The sequence below is a fragment of the Embiotoca jacksoni genome, unplaced genomic scaffold, assembly GCF_022577435.1.
Source record: "Embiotoca jacksoni isolate LCO1_2020_lvr unplaced genomic scaffold, fEmbJac1.0.p SCAF_12, whole genome shotgun sequence".
Classification (NCBI taxonomy): Eukaryota; Metazoa; Chordata; class Actinopteri; family Embiotocidae; genus Embiotoca; species Embiotoca jacksoni.
This window is the reverse complement of record NW_027185252.1, coordinates 13,560,226-13,578,015: the sequence shown is the minus strand read 5'-3', so window position 1 is coordinate 13,578,015 and position 17,790 is coordinate 13,560,226. Positions and strand designations below refer to the sequence as shown.

Below are 17,790 nucleotides of genomic sequence, written 5' to 3'. Positions count from 1 at the left end.
CCAGCTCACTCGCTGGTGGACACCAAACACAACCGTCTAGCAACTCCTGAACCCAGCAGAGGCAGAGCAAACTTCTGGTAACTTTATCACACTGTTCAAACTTTTTCTTAACTTGAACAACTTCAGTCAAAAGGTTTAGCTGCGCTGTGCTGAACTGCACAGGATGTACAGCTTTAATCTAACAGGTATATTTACGCTATGTTATATATAGCTTATATATAGCTTACTGTGGCTTGTAAACCAAAGCTTATTGGGTCATGTTTCTCTGAAGATTCTGTTAAAGGTCAATGTGTACAACACTGAGTGTCCTGATAAGAGTTTATTGCCCACAATCCTATAAACGTTTTTGTAGAACAACAATTTTTACATGAACAAAAAGAGAAAGCTCCATTGTTACTGTAGTAATTTGATGTTTTGTGCATGGCAAGATATTTTATACATTTTCTAGAGTTTAAGTTTCACAAAAAGTGCTGCTGGGATGCATTGCTAGTCTGAATATACATCGTGCACCACTTCAACAGTTAAAACAAAGGAGCAGGTAATTATGGCTGCAAAGAGAAAACCCTCTCACAGTCTATGTTTGGAACAAACAGAGCGAAGTTAAAATGGATGGATCAGTAAGAAGCCAGACAGGAGAAACCCAGTGTCTTGACTTAAACTATTATTCTCGCTCCAACACCACGATAACAGCAAGATGGTGAAAGCCTTTTTCTACCACACAAGAATATTGAGACTGTCCTCCAACAGAGTGACCACACAGTCTTCTGTGCACGCAGCTTATTATGACCGATACTTTACGGTTTAAAGTTAAGCGACCTCTAGCGGTTGTATAAATAACGACAGTCTGGTGTCCCGGAGAAGTGACGCAGTTCAGATAAAGTCAAGGTAGTGGGAGTATTTCTTTGTCAGAAGGGGGCAGACTGGGTGGAAGGTTTGACAGGAGTGTAGGTGCAGGATGCTCCCGCTTCCAAAAACGAGTTTGGAACAGCGTTTGCTATTGCCATGACGGCAAAGGTTACATAACTTTAAGGTAAGTAGTAGGTTTACCAGACAACATGGTTCAAGGGATCATTTCAACTCAAACCATAATCTTTACCTGAGCGTGTGGTTTTTGTACCTTAAACTAAGCAGGGGAGCTGATTAAGGAAACTTTCCTGTCGGTCGTATTTGTGGGTAGGAACAAACAACATATATGGACGTACGGGTTGGAGGGCTTATTGAGGATATTACATTAGTTTGAGGGTGTGAATGAATGTTTCCACATACTGTAAGTGCGGGTCATTTGTGCAGCTCACAAAAAATAACTTTCTTTATTGTAAACTTACTAATTTGTAAACTGAATTTATACTATGACGTATGTTCCCAAATGTCACGATTAGCTAGATAGACGGATAGACGGATAAACCCTGTACCTTTAAATACATATCAACAATCAAAGTTCAGGTATGAGTTAAATGATTTGAAGAAGCCTCCAGAAGATAACAGCAGACTGAAGGCGAAGGCCTTTCACAGGAAAAATCTGTCAGTCAGCTGGGTCTAATGTGTGAGATACTTGATGGCCGTTTTATTGACCTGCCGCCACAGATACACAGTCTCCCACAGGACGGTCAGCTAGCAGTGACTCAGCGGTCAATATGTGTCGACCTAGTGGTTGTCCTGCATCGACCTGCTGCATGCAGGATGCGCAGCTGCCAAAAGCAGCAGTCTTCGTCTTCTTCTTCTGTGCCACGCTAACTGTTTACATACAAGCTCGTCCTCTACCTGCTTTTGTACTTTTGCTTTTTTTGTAGTAGCTTAATAGATGGATGGGCAAAGACTTGGATTTTCACTTTTTTTTTTTTTTACAACAGAAATGTTTCGTTTAACACGTAATTTTAGAGTCTTTTTAAACTACACAAGCAAATTTCATGAAGCTGTGCCCACTGGCATAAGAGGCCACCTGCTCCCCCCTGATGGAAAGCCCTGCAGGTGAGACAGCTCTCTTATCACAGTGGTGGGGTATGAGGTTCTGCTACACAAGCACATCTTTGTCTGCTTGCGACTGGCCTCTAAACACATCTGAGAAACAGTATCAGCTGCTTAACAGCTCGGCCCAACTCTTGCCCTCTGGAGTGCAGACCAGAAAGAGACTCACTCTTTTACAAAGTTCTCTATTACGAACCAGGCAGGCAGTCCAACGTGTTGGGAATAGTTTTCTTTGTTGAAGTGATCTATTGACAAAAAACTGGATACCTGATTAATCATTTAAGTTATTGATTATTCAAAAACTAAAATTATGTTCTGCTCATTGCCTTTCATGTGTGAAAGTGTTTTTTTTTTTTTTTTTTTTTTTTTTTTTATCAATACAATATGAAATGGATATTTTAAGGATTTGCTTGGATAAAACAAATAATCAATAAAGTAGTTCATTTTCATTATTTTCCAACATTTTATTGATGAAATGATTTAAAGGGGCATTGTGTTGGATTTAGTGGCAACCAGATTGCAACCACCTGAATACCCCTTGCCTAATCCTCCTCTTCCAAGAGTCTGGAGTGGCTGCGAAACTCACAAAAACATGAAAGCAAACATTTCTGCAAATAAAGCTCCCAAAATCCTACATAATTAACTTGTAATCTGAATGAACAAATTAATCAGAAATTAGAATAATTGTTGCAGTCACAAATGTACAAAGTATAAAAATCCAGAAAGAAGCAGTGCGCATTGTGACACTCCTTTCCTTGAATGAGCAGATATTCCAGACCTGAAAAGCCTCATACAGTCTGACCAACAGACACAGTCGCCACATATACACCACGTGTCTGTGTATAGGCACAAATTAGTAACGAGGGGCCTCTGAATGGGCTCAGCAGAGGGTTTGGGATTTATTAATTACCCTGTGACAGAGTGTGGTGTGAAGTAAACATTGCCAGTGGGACACTGGTCAAGAGAGGTGCGATGGTCAAATGACATTAGCAGGTTTCTGGGAAATTGTGTTCTAGCTGCAGTTAGATTGATCTGCTCTGTAGCACACTGTTATTACACATCGGCTGTGAAAGTCTCATCTTGATACACGAATACAACGGTATGACGCAATAAAATAATAAACAATCATAAAAACCAACAAAATATAACTATAATTCGGTTATTACACCAAGACATATTTGAAATATAGCCACGCAGCCGATTCAGCTCAATAAAAAGTGTGCAAAAGTGTTGGATTTTTTTTCGAATTACAGGCTGTAACACAACTTTTGCACGAACGCACTCACACAAACACCCTCGCGTGTACATGTACAGACAAACTGATTTATGTTATCCAATGTTGTCCACCACATGATAAGTGAGAACGAGACTGGCTGCAGGGACTGCTTCCAGGAAGCAGTGGTTATCTCAGTGACGGTCATATGATGACAGGTCCTGCTGCTGCTGCACTCATAAAAAATATAAGATCAATCTGATCTCTGGAAAGTGTCCCTGCAAAAAGGAACACAGAAGTACATCTTCAAAATAAATGACAATACTTTTAGTCAGGACCGGTGTAGACAGGAATGGCTCAGCTTCATTAACAAAAGAAAGTAAAATTGTCAAATATACCCACACATCAGATAAACTGATTCTTGCCATCATTCTAACAGTGACCATTCAGCCTGTTTGATGAACCAGAAATTAGATGCTGGTCATTTGAGTGGATATAACCAATGAGAGGAAGCTACAGAGAGGCTTCAGAGTGGTGCCAAAGTGTCTGCTCACAGTGGTCTAACAGAGGAAGTGGACTGAGTGATATTACTGATGTGATGTAAAGATCAACCCAGAGAGAGACATGTGGCATAATTAGGAAGCTGTCAGGCTGATTACTGATGATTCCAGAGTTACACTGAGATAATGGCTGAACGTTGTTCAATACCAGAAATATATCAAAGAAAAACACTCGATCAAAAGTATTCGAACAACTTGGTTAAGACCAACTTAGTAAGCTGGTTAAAGTGATGTCACTTGAGACAATTTGTCAAACTACATCTCTGGCACAAAAAGGCTTAATACAACTTTTGTCATATATGCAGTAATACAGCCCAAGACCTGTAAACAGACTCTATTAATGGAGTTCTCCTTTAGGATATCAATAAAGACTGCATTAAAACACATAAGACAGAGAGGGGGATGATAATTTTCACCAGAACATCATTTACTTTTAGCATTTTTAACAAGTGGACTTCAATTTCAAAATAAAAACCAGCAAAATATTAGCTAAGTCATTGGCAAACTTACTTCACTCTGTCTACTTTGTACTTGTACAATGACAGTAAGGATGGATCTAATCAAAATCTAATCTAATCTTAGATGATACAAACAAACAAACAAACAAGTGACAACAACAACAGAAATCACTCTGGCCTTCACAGGTCTCTTCCTTCTAATTTCCTGTCATCTCTGTACATTTTACCCTCTAATAGATGCATGCAATTATACATAAATCAATAAACAAAAGGAGACATTTTTTTTTTTTTTTTTTAAGTAAAAGAACCTGTATAGTTCTTTGTTTAACTTATCAGGATGAATATGGGTTGGGATTTAATCAGCCATCCACTGAAAATGATTTTTTTTTTTTAGGACAAAAGTCTGACACTTTGCAGAACAACATATTGCATGCCCATGTATATGTAACCTCCATTGATCAATAAATGGGCAAGTACAGATGATATAATGTTTTGTTTTAATATAATAAGATATTATCTTGATCTAAAACTGTAATTTCATGTTAATATAAAGGCTTGATGTTGCTGTGGTGTATTGTTTCTGCTACTCCACTGTGTTTCTGTAGGGGATCAATAATATTGTGTACTGTTAACCAATTTCCAAAGCATGTTATAGTACTTTAAACAGTCAATGGTTAGCCTGCATTTCTGGAAATTTAAAACGTCCTTGAAACATATAACCCATCATCATGACCATAATGTCAGTTTTTTTTGGTCAAATTTTATATTATAGCTTTGTGATAATGCAAATGCAGGCTTTTCAAATCAATCATCTCTTGTTTCAGCACAACGATAACTTTGTTTGCTGTGATGGGATACTTGATTCAAACGAGTTTCAAGTTCTGCCAAATAGATTTTCATACTGCATTGAAATAAATGATAGCCAATGACTGAATAGCAGGGGTGTAAACCCAAAATTTTAAATCCTAAACACTGAGGCAAGGAAAAACAGTCAGCAGTCATGTTCAGTACCATGCAGTTTGTAGTCAACAAAATAATAATTCCTTCAATTATTGAGTCCACTAAGAGCATGGGAGAACTGGAGTTGTCAATTAATAGCAGAAAAAAACTTGACCTTTGCACTGAGAAAATTTTGTTTCATGACTGATGTGATAACTGAAAACTGATTAAATATAAGTACTGAAACAGAGAAATCTCAGAAAAAAGCTTTTCTGCTCTGCGATTAAGTTTTTGTGAATCGGCGCTCTGCTTTGCACAGGCTTCATCTGCTCTGACCTGAACTACAAGGGTGAAATTAGTTATTTTTACTTGGCGGCAGCAAGGAATTATTAACATGACGGCCTCTATTTGATATCTGTCAACCCAAACACACACAAACACATAACTATACTGTATATATACAGTATACAGGATACAGGAAACTGTTTCAAACACAGGTTCCGAGTTGAGAAATTAACGTCTCTTCATGGCAGCAACAAACACTACTGTCTGTATACCTTATGTAAAAGCAGCTCCAAAATGTGACAAATCCACCCTCTGCCAGTTTCCTCCTTCAACACACCCACACCCTGAGCCAGCACAACTCCCCCACCACCACCACTACCACCATCATCCCCACCCCTCCCCTGGGCCTCCTTCAGCCGGCTGCATGTCTCTGGAGGTCGCCTCTGACGTCAGCAGCTCGACTGGGCTTAGTGCCAGCCCTGTGGGCCCTTGATGGATGCGGTTGGTCTGAGAAACAGTCCGCTGTGTGTGGAGCGCACGGCACAAACTCAACTTGGTCCGCTCAAACACATCTAATGACCCGTAAAGACCCAACAGGCCCGTTCCCTCTCCCTTTCTTCTGTCTGTCACACACACAGACAATTAAAGGCGACATATGTGAAGATGAGTGATTTGTATAGCAAATGGCCGGGATAATAAACAGAACCTGCAGAGGCACACTCCACCTCGGCTCTGGTTATCCCGTGGTCTTTAAGAAAAAGGGTTTCAGTTTTTCAGAGCAATAAAAGTGAACGACTGCCGTGGCTGAAGATATGCAGGACAGCCTGGATTTGTGGTTGACTAATCGGGAACTCATGTGGGATGATGTGAGTTAAAAAGTGCAAACATTTAACCAAAGCAAAATTTTATAGTAAATTACAACTCTGCATCAGTATACTGAAATTGCTCAACAGACGGTGTTACGTTAATGCAATTTTTCGTTATATTTTTGTCCTTATTTTTTATTGTAATATTTTATTTACATACCACCTGTGTTTTGTCGTTGTTGTATTTTTCGCACTTTGTATTGTTACTTGTAGTTTCCTCTACCTTTTATTTTTTGATTCTTTGCAACACCACACCAGGACATATTCCTTGTATGTGCAAACTTACATGGCGACAAATCTGATTCGGAAATCTGCTGATCCAATCATTATGTCACAGTGATCCAGAGAGCTGCAGCAGTGTCTCCACGTTTGGTTTGTCTGTCTGTGCATGTGTGTGGTGTGGCGGGTGTTATACCTGCAGGCCTGCTGCTGGTCTTCCTCTTCAGCCATCTGTCCAACGTCTCTGCACTTACACTCTCCAACACAAAGTCGTCCAGCATCTGCGGGTGCAGCGAGAGGTAGGCCTTCACTTTCTCATCTGTCAAGCCTGAAGAACACAGAAACAAAATGTCTTCAGGTTCTTGATTACACAACTTTATTAACGACCAAGCAAATGGTCACAATAAACAATGCTACTGAGAAGATGTTGCACAAAATCATGAATGTATGGAAGATAGAAACATAAGAGGATGGAAATAATGTCTCACTTGGGCCCACAGTGATCTCAAAGGCCAACCAAACAAATGCACCGGCTAGAAACCACCGAAGGTCATTCCCTTCTCTTTACTGTGAGGTGAGAGTGGCAGCAGCAGCGCCCATGTTCCAGCTAAAGCTCTCAGATAGCCGGGCTAGCTCACTTATGTTTACTGTAAAGCTGTATCTCCAGGGACAGGAGCCCCCAACAGAGGCTGCGGGATAAAGGAGGACTCGATTGTGCTTAATAGGCAATTAGGTTCTTGAGAGCTCACTAAGTGCTGCTGTTTACTGTCTTTGTTGTCAGGGAAAAAAGCCATTTGCCAGACCATCGTTGAAGGGAAAGTTGTTTTTAATACACCCGCTGGCATCTGAGAGGCAGTCTCGATGCACTAGGAAACCATCATGTTTAGGTCACTCACGTAAATGGAGTGTGTGTCTAAAACAAAGATTTGGAGCTGTCTACATCCAGACACCAGGCGTCATTTGGTCAACTAAACACTGGGAGCAAATGCAACAAGTAATCATTCCCGGAAAAAGTAATCATATGGTGGAGCTGAATTTACATTTTATGGTTAGGTACACAGCAATCATACGTATTATCAGATAATATTAGAAAGGCTGTTGTATTCAGACGGCCCTGATCGCTTTTATGTTGCCTTCTCACAAAATGTCTGGTTATCAGCAGCATCTGTGTAGACTTCCTTCAAGTATGAATCACAGGAGGACATGCAGTTGGAAGGCATGTGTTCTGCCACCAGACACACACGTATACACACACACACACACACACACACACACACACACACACACACACACACACACACACAGCATGAAAATAAGCAGGGTGCCTGTCAGAAATCCTGTATGAATATCAGGGCAGTGAATGGATTCAGACACTTGTGGATGACACAACAGAACATGGAGGATGGCACAGACTCGACTGTTGTGCTAGATGACAAAGTAAAACCACATGCAGGAGACAGAGGCACCAAATTCCACTTCAGCTGCAGGTAACCTGTTACATGTCCATAAAAGATTAACTATAACTTCCAATTTGAATTTACAACCACAGAGCTCCTGATTCTGATAAACACTCTGAGCAGCTACCTACAACCTTTGATCTATTCCTCCAGAACAAATCATTTGATCTTCAGTTACGATGGATCATCTGCTCAAAGGGTGTGTGTGTGTGTGTGTGTGTGTGTGTGTGTGTGTGTGTGTGTGTGTGTGTGTGTGTGTGTGTGTGTAGGTCGAGCAGGCTTATGGTTGCAGGCAAATAAGGCAAACAAAGGTGGGGGGTAAGTTAGCGGGGTGGAGGACGCTGCGGTCTGACGCTGTCCAGACACGAGACACGGCGGAACGCCTCACGAGACTCCTGGCCAGCTCTGACGCACATCGGCAGAATACAGCTTAATAAATCAGAAAAAGTTGTGGGGGGAGGTGGTGGTGGTGGTGTGGGGTTTGGAGAGAGCTGCAGGGGACAGAAAGACACACGAAGAGGAGTAAAATGGGAGCTCTGCAAAAGACCCTTACGACTTTGTCCTATTTGAAACACAAAGAAGGCACTGTAATAAGTGACACTACAAAAAAGGAGAAACAAGGACGTTGTATAAATTTATGAATACAAGTTTTGTGTTGAAGGACTCAAAAAATTATTTAGCAATCATATGAACAAAAATAGTCAAATGTCCTATTTCCATGGGGCAAGAACAACCAGCATTGATAAGAGTTTTGATATGGGCTTATAATGGTGGATAAAATGGTGCTCCGGGTACATCCCTGGGTTTAATATTAATAGCAGAGAAACTGAAAAGGGGAGTGTGTGAAGCCTTATTGGCAATGAAAGGTCAAACAATGGCTTTCTCATGTTGCCACTGTTTTTCCTGACCTCTAACTAAACCATAAATATTTTCCTTCACCTGCTGGACTTTTAAAAAGTATAAGAAAGCCCTCAAAGAGTGGGAAGCACAATACGATAAATCTGTCAGCTAATCAGTATCGGGCCAATATTTGCAAGGTAGTCTAACAGTTAGTCTTTATTTTTGTTACTGTTAACAAATCACATAAACGTTGTTCTGTTTCTCAGTACTTTTTTGACCTCCATAACCTGTCTGTGGCTGTCAAGCCCATTTATTCCTAATGAGGACATTAATTAAAAAACAAGGTAGAAACATACACGTTTTCATTAAAAAAAAAAAAAAAAAAAAAAGATTAAATATTTCCTTATATAATTGGGCACTTGTATCAATCATTATAAAAACAGGGATAAATACTGCTTTTATTGGTGAATATTTTCAACTGCGGATGAATACACATTTGATGCTCTGGAGAGTATTTCAGGCAGCAAGATGGCAGGTGTTGACTCAAACCAAACAGTGTCCGTGTTCAGTGGACAACATGGAGCAACAATGGCGCTCCTCTGCACTGAGGAATAACCTTTAGTATTTCGTAAATACTGACAATAAAAAAAATATAGACTCTCACATAACTTATCCTTTAAAGCTGTGGATTAATTGAGAAGACATATGACAACATAATGCAACATTACGATACATAACCTAAATGTAGTGTAGAGGACAGGAGATGTTCAACATCCTCTAGAAAAGGTGTAAGAAAGATGTTTGAAAATGTCAAATCAAAGTTACACATTTTCAACATTTTGATGAAATAATTAAAAGATAATTTCAGTGAGTGCAGGCACTTTAAAACAGTTTATGTTTAAATAAATAGATACAGATACAATGCTGTGTCTGCATCTGCTCCAAGCATCACAGATTGTTCAGGTAAAGTCCACTAGTGGCAGTTAGACACATTAAATGAATGAAAAAGTCACTGGCTTATTGGAAAAAGTCAAAAATGTAAATATCATCAATATCTATTAAAGCGCTCTGGAAAAAGAAACCAGAGGAATGACTGGTTTGACCCGACAGCCACTATATTGTAGCTTGATGGTGATTGATGGCATTTTTTTTTCTGAACATTCCTGCTACTTTCTACCGACCTTACAGGCTTTCCCTCTGATTCCTTCTGAAGTCTTTAGAGCCACAGCTCAAGCTAATGTGACCGCAGTGACACTCAGAGCTGTGGGATATGCGTCAGTGTCCTGGGCCTACGACTACAGCGGCTAATCAAAGGTGCAGCCAGATCTGTCCCACATGCTGTGGTCCAGAATGGTTAACCCCACTGGGAACCACATGTGCTCGCTCAATCAGAAGAAAGAGAGGCTGCTGTGGTAGAAGCAATGGCTTGGTCACTGGTTTGACCAGGGATTTTTCTTTTACTTTGTCAAACCTCAGGAAAATGTTCCTTCCCGCTGGGGCCAACGCTGCTGAAGACAATGGCGTCATCATGATAAGCACGAAATATTTTGGATTTCATACAATTAAACATAATGATAGAAAAACATGTCGAACATAAACGACCCAAAATGTACAAACAAGATAATCTTCATCATCATCTTCAATGCTCTTTTTAGATTTTGTCATTTAAAATTTTTCTAAATTTCGAGTCAGTCCAGAGCTGATAGGTCTGCCCTTGTTAACAACATTAAATTGTCTGTATAATGTTGTCTGTGCTAACGTTGCATCGGGGGATAACTTAACGTGTTTATGATTATGCGAGAACAGTGGTTCCCGCATACAGAAGTATTTAGATACTTTAGTTAAGTAAAAGTAGACTAAATGGAAAAGCACACTTTAAAAAAAGCAAAGTATTTAATTTGAAGGCTTATTGACTAAAAGTGCATTATTACAAATTATTATCAACAAAATGTACTTTTAAAAGTATTTGCACCGCAGAAAAATTTCCCTTGTGACTTATTTATTTCTATACAGGAAAACATTCAGTTGTTAATGACGTATGAAGAAGGATTTTATAGTTATTTATAAAGGCTAGTTATCTACTTTATATACAATTAGCTCTTTGGCTCCCATCCAAGACGTCAGGCCAATCCAAAGATCACAAATCTGTAAAGTAGTCCTACGATTACTGCTCGAAAAAAGAAACCAAGAAGAAATGTGTTTTGTTTACAAAATCTGAATTTATATTTTGGATTTATGCCTACTTGTTATTTACATGAAACCCTCTGAGGGGTTTACAGAGAAAGTGTATCTGAATTGTCCCCACTGGACACTGATTTTATTCAGGGTTTACAAACCAAAAAGGTTGTAAACCATTGATGTGGTACTTTATTCATTTATTTTCTGTGTAAAATCTTAATTTGATGTCAGATGAATGTAGTGGAGTAAAAAGTACTATATCTTCCTCGGAAATGTTGTAATGCAGGATGGACAGGAAACAGAATACTCAAGTACAAGTAGCTTAAAAAGGTACTTAAATACAGTACGTCAGTAAAAATACTTCCCACCTCTGAGCTTAAGGGAGTTTGAGTCAACTGGCTCATTCAGACGAACACATAGGCTGCAATCAGTTTGTTGTGCAGCATGTTTGCAAGTGGCTGAAACCCAGTTGGCAGAGATTTTGGTGACTGACTCAGACTTGGGCTTCCTGTGTAAAAACTGAAGCCTGAGTTCATGCAGTGAGGTATTGTTGCATAACACTTATCTTGACACCACACCCTGGGACTGGGAAGGGAAGGCCAAAGCAGTCAAAAGTCTGTCTGGGTCTTTGCGCTCTCACATCCAAGTTTCACTAGCAACATGCTCAGATTTGACAGCAAATACGTTTACAAATAGCATGGGATGAATATTTTATTTGGTGTCAGCAGCAGTTTGTGGTATTAATGTGGAATTTCAGGCTTCAAAAAACACTGAAAAAGCTTCTAAACAGTAAATTCTTGGGAGTAACAATTCAAGTTTATGAGCATTTCTATTAAGGAAATCAATTTGGCATACTCTGATTTTATATGGAAAAGTTAATGGCTTGTAGAGAGCCGATAAACTGCAATTCACTCCATCTCATAATATATTGGGCTTTCAATAAAAAAAATGTTTCATGCTTTATATTATTTTAACAACTCTCAAAGAAATCTGACAGAGTGAGATATCATGTATGTGTCAAAAGTCATAATAAAACACTCTGCAGGTCAGCATTTATCAATGGCATACAAGAGGGAAAGCCCAAGAGTATTTCTGCTACTATATCAGTTAAGAGGAAGCTACTTCACTGAATAGGAAAAGAAAAGACACTCCCATGAGGCAAGGCTGCATTTCTTTCTCTGTATCTGCAAGTCTGTCTTAATTTTAACTTTTACATTTTGTCTGAATTAATCATGCAGAGCTTCTCGCTGTCACTGGTTTCAAGCAAAGCCACACTTCATATCACAGAAACCCATGACAATCACAACATGAAATACCAAATAATAGGTTATCTTCAAAGGTTTAAGAGCAGAAACAAATATTAGCAGTTCAAGCCGCAGGGAGATTTTAATTCAGGCAAAACATCTTCCCAAAAGGTTCCATAAATAGAGAGGTTAGTTTGTGGTGTGAAGGTAGAGATTAAGGTTAGAGACTGTTAGGTCGGTAAAGCTGTTGAATGCAACAGACTCTCCACAACAAGTGAAAATGGCTGTTTAACAAGGCTTCTGCATAGAGAGAAAGTTGATGGAAGGAAGTTGCTTACTGTAGTAAAAAAAAAAAGACTTTGTTTGTCCTGGGTTCTTGTTTGGGTCAGTCGGCATTTTACATGTTAATTAGATGCAAATGTGGAATATTTGTTAAAATGTTATATATATTGTTTTGCTGTCTTACTGCAAGAATTAGACAATCTTACAAGCATTATCAAATAATATGAGGATTGGTTGATTTAAAAAAATAAATCTTGCTTAAGTAACATTACAAATGTCTGGAGGGACTGCCAACCAACAGTATTGTTTGAATTGAAACAATAAATTCACACACGATATGTTGATAAAGGATAATTTGCAGAGTTGCTAAAAACAACAACCAGCTCCACCCTTTCTCCATCACTCATCTCTTTTTTCCATGATGAAGCAGTTAGCTGTCTGTGCCTGAGCAGAAATGCACGTGTGTCTCCAGCACTCCTGTCAGACGATGTTAAGCAGCAATATCAACAGCAGATGCCGACCCCGGCAGTGCCGATGTTTAGTGAGCAAGATGTTCCTGCTCTGCAACACATAGATGAAAAATGCACATGAGAGAAAAAGGGAAAAGACCACTTCTCTTGAAGCGCACTCCTACTGGCAGAGAGTCAAGGGCAAGCTGCCAAGGTACTACTTTTCACTTTCCTGACATGAGGCTGAGGCAGGAAAGGGGAAGGAGGGGGGGCTGCTGGGTGCGTGCGTCAGCAGGTCCGCCTGGGACTCCCTTGCCAGGAGGTGGGGAGAGCATGTGGTTCTTATCTTATCTATGGGAGGGCTGGAGCACAGCGTCCAACACTGACATTCAGTGAGCGGCAAAGAGCGAACACTGAAAATGAAAACGCTTTGACTCCTCTCCCACTGCTCATCTCATTTAAACGTTGAGCCTGTGCCTGTGAACCAGGGCATGTGCGTGTGTACAGGTGAGCGTGCATGCATACACCTCCTCTACACACACAAAAAACACATTCCACAGCAGCCGAGGGTGAGGTGACCGGTGAAGCTGAATCAATACACCAGTCAGTGAAAAGGTGTCAAATTAAGAAAATGCTGTTTCACTGTCGACTTGAATGGTAGCCCCATCACTTCCAGAGACACGCCCCCCCACACGGTGACATCAAACTGCGCTGCACAAACATGCAAGCTCACACCTCACACTTCGGGTAGATAGACATAGACACAGAGGGAGATTTCCATGGAAATGTAATTTGCATTATTTCCGCTTCCATAGTCCAGGTCATTAGACATAAAGGGTAAGGGCTATAAATGGCAAACTGAGATGTAGATAAGGCATGTCCCTTGATCCACAGCCTAATAGTGTGGTCACATGCAGGCTCTGTAACTGCAGTTATGGACGCACAGCCGTTCAACCCTCGTCTTCAATTCAAGCTATAAAATGAAATATTTCTGGTGCATTCCCTTCAGTGAAATGGAACTGAACGACAGCCAGAGGTGGTAGATCACACATCCTCGAACGTCTTTGATTATTGGCCTCAACAGTTGATGCCTTGCAGTCAGCATCTTGCCTAAACCGGCAGTTTGATGTAGAGCAGCGTCTCCCCCCAAGAGCCACATCAGTAATCAGGGGTCATGTTCCCCACTCCACATCTGGTCTGATTCTGAACTCTGCAGAGGGGGCCAGTGGGGACCCAATAATGAGAACCACAGATATTTGCATCCTCTCCAGTGCCGTGTTCTTTTATAAGCCTTGACACAAGGACAAGTTGTAAAGAAATCGACATGCATGTGGCCTTTTCCCATCCTCTCCGACACCAACCCATGACAAGCCGACGAGGGGTCAATGGACGCCTTGAGGAGAATGTCATCTGTTTCACCGCTCAGATTATGCACTGTGCCCTGGCACTGAGCCAGTCCTGTACAGATTGTGATATGAAAAAGGTTTCAAACTGCATTGCATTACAAGCTAGTTTTCTTTGGCTTGAATTTCCCAAGAGTTTAAATCAACACTGGAAAAAAAAAAAAAATCACAAATAGAAACTATGTGCTTTGTCCAGTGTGGAATTATTCATTCAGTTATTGCAATTTCAAACAGACTTTAATTTTCATATTTGAATCATATCAAGCACTACATGTATTTGAATATTTAGCGACTGTGCTGGGAGATGTCCTCACTATGAAAGGGAAGGCATGCGGTGGGGCAGGAAATGTCCAGCGTGAGCACTTCCTGCCTGACAATGCAGCCTTCTTCACTGAGTTAAGCAAGCCGTCGACAACCAATTGGGTTTGAAAATGCCTGAGAGATCACATTAGGGCTGACCCAGGCTAACCTCCCACACTGACCAGGGCTACCTACAAACAACACACACATTTTCATGTATATTTTTCTACATAAACCGCTACAATGTCCCAGGGCTAACTCAGTGCTCAGAATTAGCAAACCAGGGAGTAAATGAGTCAACATGTTGTCTTGACAAACTAAAGTCTGTCTCTCCAGGGTGGACTGGATTTGCTAGACAGTCTAGCAACCACCACCATTTCAGAAATGACAAATAATGATAGGATAAACATACCATCGGTGTCCAGATAACAAAATATCCCTTTATACAATAAAGTCCTACACTTCCCTGTGTTGGATTAAAGTGATCTATCACATGTCTAATATTTGTAGAAATCAGTCTATGTAAACAGTTCTATAAAAACAAATGGAGCTGCAGATGATGACTCTTATTAGTTCAGAAATTGTGTGTGAATATCCATGTGTTTTTGTCACCGCCAAGAGCCTTGGAAAAAGTGAAGTCTAAATATTCCTCAATCACAAACCAATCAAAAGGGAAACACACAGTGGGAGGGCAAACTGTGGGTCAAATTAATCCTCCACCCAGATTAATTGACAGTTGTGCAACATTTAAAAAAAAGAAAAGAACAACATAAATGTGAGCCGTGATACTCACACAAACCACGACAGCAGACATGGAAGTGGACAGACCATGATAAACTTTTTCCTCACTTTCTTTAGTGAATGCCTTGTTTATTAAAAAATAGCATAAGCATATCCTATAGTATATTACTTTAAGGGACACTGACGTCCGCAGCCACCCACATCTACTGTTGTTTTGTAAATTCAAAAAGGGTGGAAGCTTTGAGAAATCTGAAATTCTTGTCCTTTTTTGGTCAGCGTGAGGTTAGGATACCTACATACTGTACCTCAATAATACATTCCATGACTGCAGTTTACTGCTATGTGTGTACTTTGGCATCATTCAGCATCCCAGGCCCCAAACTCCTAACTTGTTATTACAGGGTTGCCTCTAAAGTTCACTTGAGGTGCCACTGAAACAACTGCAACCACTGACATTATTCATGTGCCACACAGGCCTTGCAAGTTACAATCACAATAAAGACATCACAATAACTCTTAAAGTTGAAATCCCCGCAGTAGTACTAAGACACAAACCCACATAAAATGCCTATAAAAAAAATATGCAATAACGACTGTAAATTCAGCACTGAGTGGTATTGAAATGCTACGGAAATCTATTTTTACCAAAAGTAAATATAAGGGATGTTTTCTGTAGTGACAAATTACAAATGCATGCATTAAGGTTTTACCACAGTTTTTATTATACTGGCACCGATCTCTTATGTATTTATTTATTTCAATAACAGTAATAGTAAACTGAGGGAACCTGCCTCTGACGTTTCATATTTCATATTGTGTTTTCAAAAAAGTTAAAAATAACAAACTAACATGAAAACATTAATTAATTTTAGTAGGACACTATAGTAGGACACTATTTTTATTCCAACTCTGGAATAAGAAACGTGAATATTATAAGTGAGTATTGTCTTTATGAGAAATATCTTCTTTTTTTGTTTTAAATACTATCGTTATGATAACATAGCAATATCGATCGAAATATTAACCTTGAACTAACATTTCAACAAGAGTATTTTTTAGATTAATTTTCTGGAGGAGCAAACAGGACGCTAGTTTCACTCTGTATCCTTATTCAAGCTCGGGCTGGAGACTTCGCTTCGCTTTTGGATGCCATGTCCTGCTTCAGAACTGCTGACTGTTCCCTCTGTGACAGACCAACTCCAGTCTGAGATGGGATTCGTAACCACGGTCTATATATTTTATTCAAAAGATATGGAGAGACGCGAGGTTCATTTTTTCTAAATGCAGTACTGACGGGATTTCCAACGGAGTACCCACCCATCTAGTTCAGCTATCAATGTCATTCATAAAGTTGGGTTGACAAATGGGCAAATAACGTACGCCTGCAGGACCAGTTCAAATAATTCATCCCCAATAAGCCCGTGTTTAGCGATCCATTGCAGAGTTACTGGAAGTCAAAGCGGTTTATACTTTTGCGTAAATTGTAGCGAAGATTTTTCTTTTACGCGTTTGTCAAAAATACCTACTTGCACCCAGGAAACAGTCCGTTAACCTTCTGAAACAGCTTGTTGAAGACGGACCATCTTCCATGTCGGATTGTGAGCGCAAAAGGAGAGAGGAGCCACGGAGAAAAGTGCGCCTCTGCAGCTGCAACTTGGTGCGTCTGGGCAAAAACCAAAACTATTCCAGGACGCGTTGAGGTGATGGTGTCCTCAATACTTGAGGCTGTGCACGATTTTGGAAGGGCAAGGGGAGCAGTGTGCTGCCACCACCCCCTCCTCCACCAGCGCTATGACCCAGCACCGCTGGCCGAGGTGTAGCTACAGTCGGTCCGCCTCCTCGGCGTGGTGGCTCCGCTGTGGATGTGCGGCAGCAGCAGACTGAGGGAGCACAGACGTCAACGTATAGACACAGAGAAATGGGAGTACACACACACACACACACACACACACACACACACACACACACACACACACACACACACACACACACCACACACGAGGAGAGCCGTACGGGAGCGCACCACTGTCAATTCATGCACAGCAATGCTTTCAAATTTTCAAAATAAAAGCCCAAATTTAAGATAGATGAATTTGAGATGTTAGGCTACTGCAAAAATGTATTAAGACACACCAACCACAATGGCAGAGAAAAGTGTGTCCAAGATTCTGAAAAAATAATAATAACAATATTTTCAATTATTCTTTCTACAAACCAATATTTTGAAGGGTCTGTTGTCCTTGTTTCCGGTACTTGGGCGCATTTGACGCGTCTGGGAAGCTCACTCTTAACGCTGCTGAACTGCTGTTCCTGTTCCTGAATTTGGCTGCGTAAAAGGGGCTGAGCCATATGCCCGGCGCTCTCCAGGGACACGCTGTTTCCTGATCCACG

At 40.4% G+C, this 17,790-nt stretch overlaps 1 protein-coding gene across 2 annotated transcripts in view; it reads right to left on the bottom strand.

The window, feature by feature from the left end:
- pde10a (phosphodiesterase 10A) overlaps positions 1–17,373 on the bottom strand; it is a 35,941-nt gene extending 18,568 nt beyond the window's left edge. The window contains exons 1-2 of one of the 2 annotated variants that reach the window (XM_069144960.1): positions 16,926–17,373; positions 6,702–6,833 (exon numbers count right to left, since the gene is read on the bottom strand). In XM_069144960.1, the coding sequence (XP_069001061.1) occupies positions 6,702–6,833; positions 16,926–16,989 (196 nt within the window). In that variant the 5' untranslated portion in view covers positions 16,990–17,373. The remainder of the gene's footprint in view (positions 1–6,701; positions 6,834–16,925) is intronic. The other variant, XM_069144961.1, reaches the window with a different exon arrangement.
- Between the last annotated feature and the right edge of the window lie 417 nt (positions 17,374–17,790).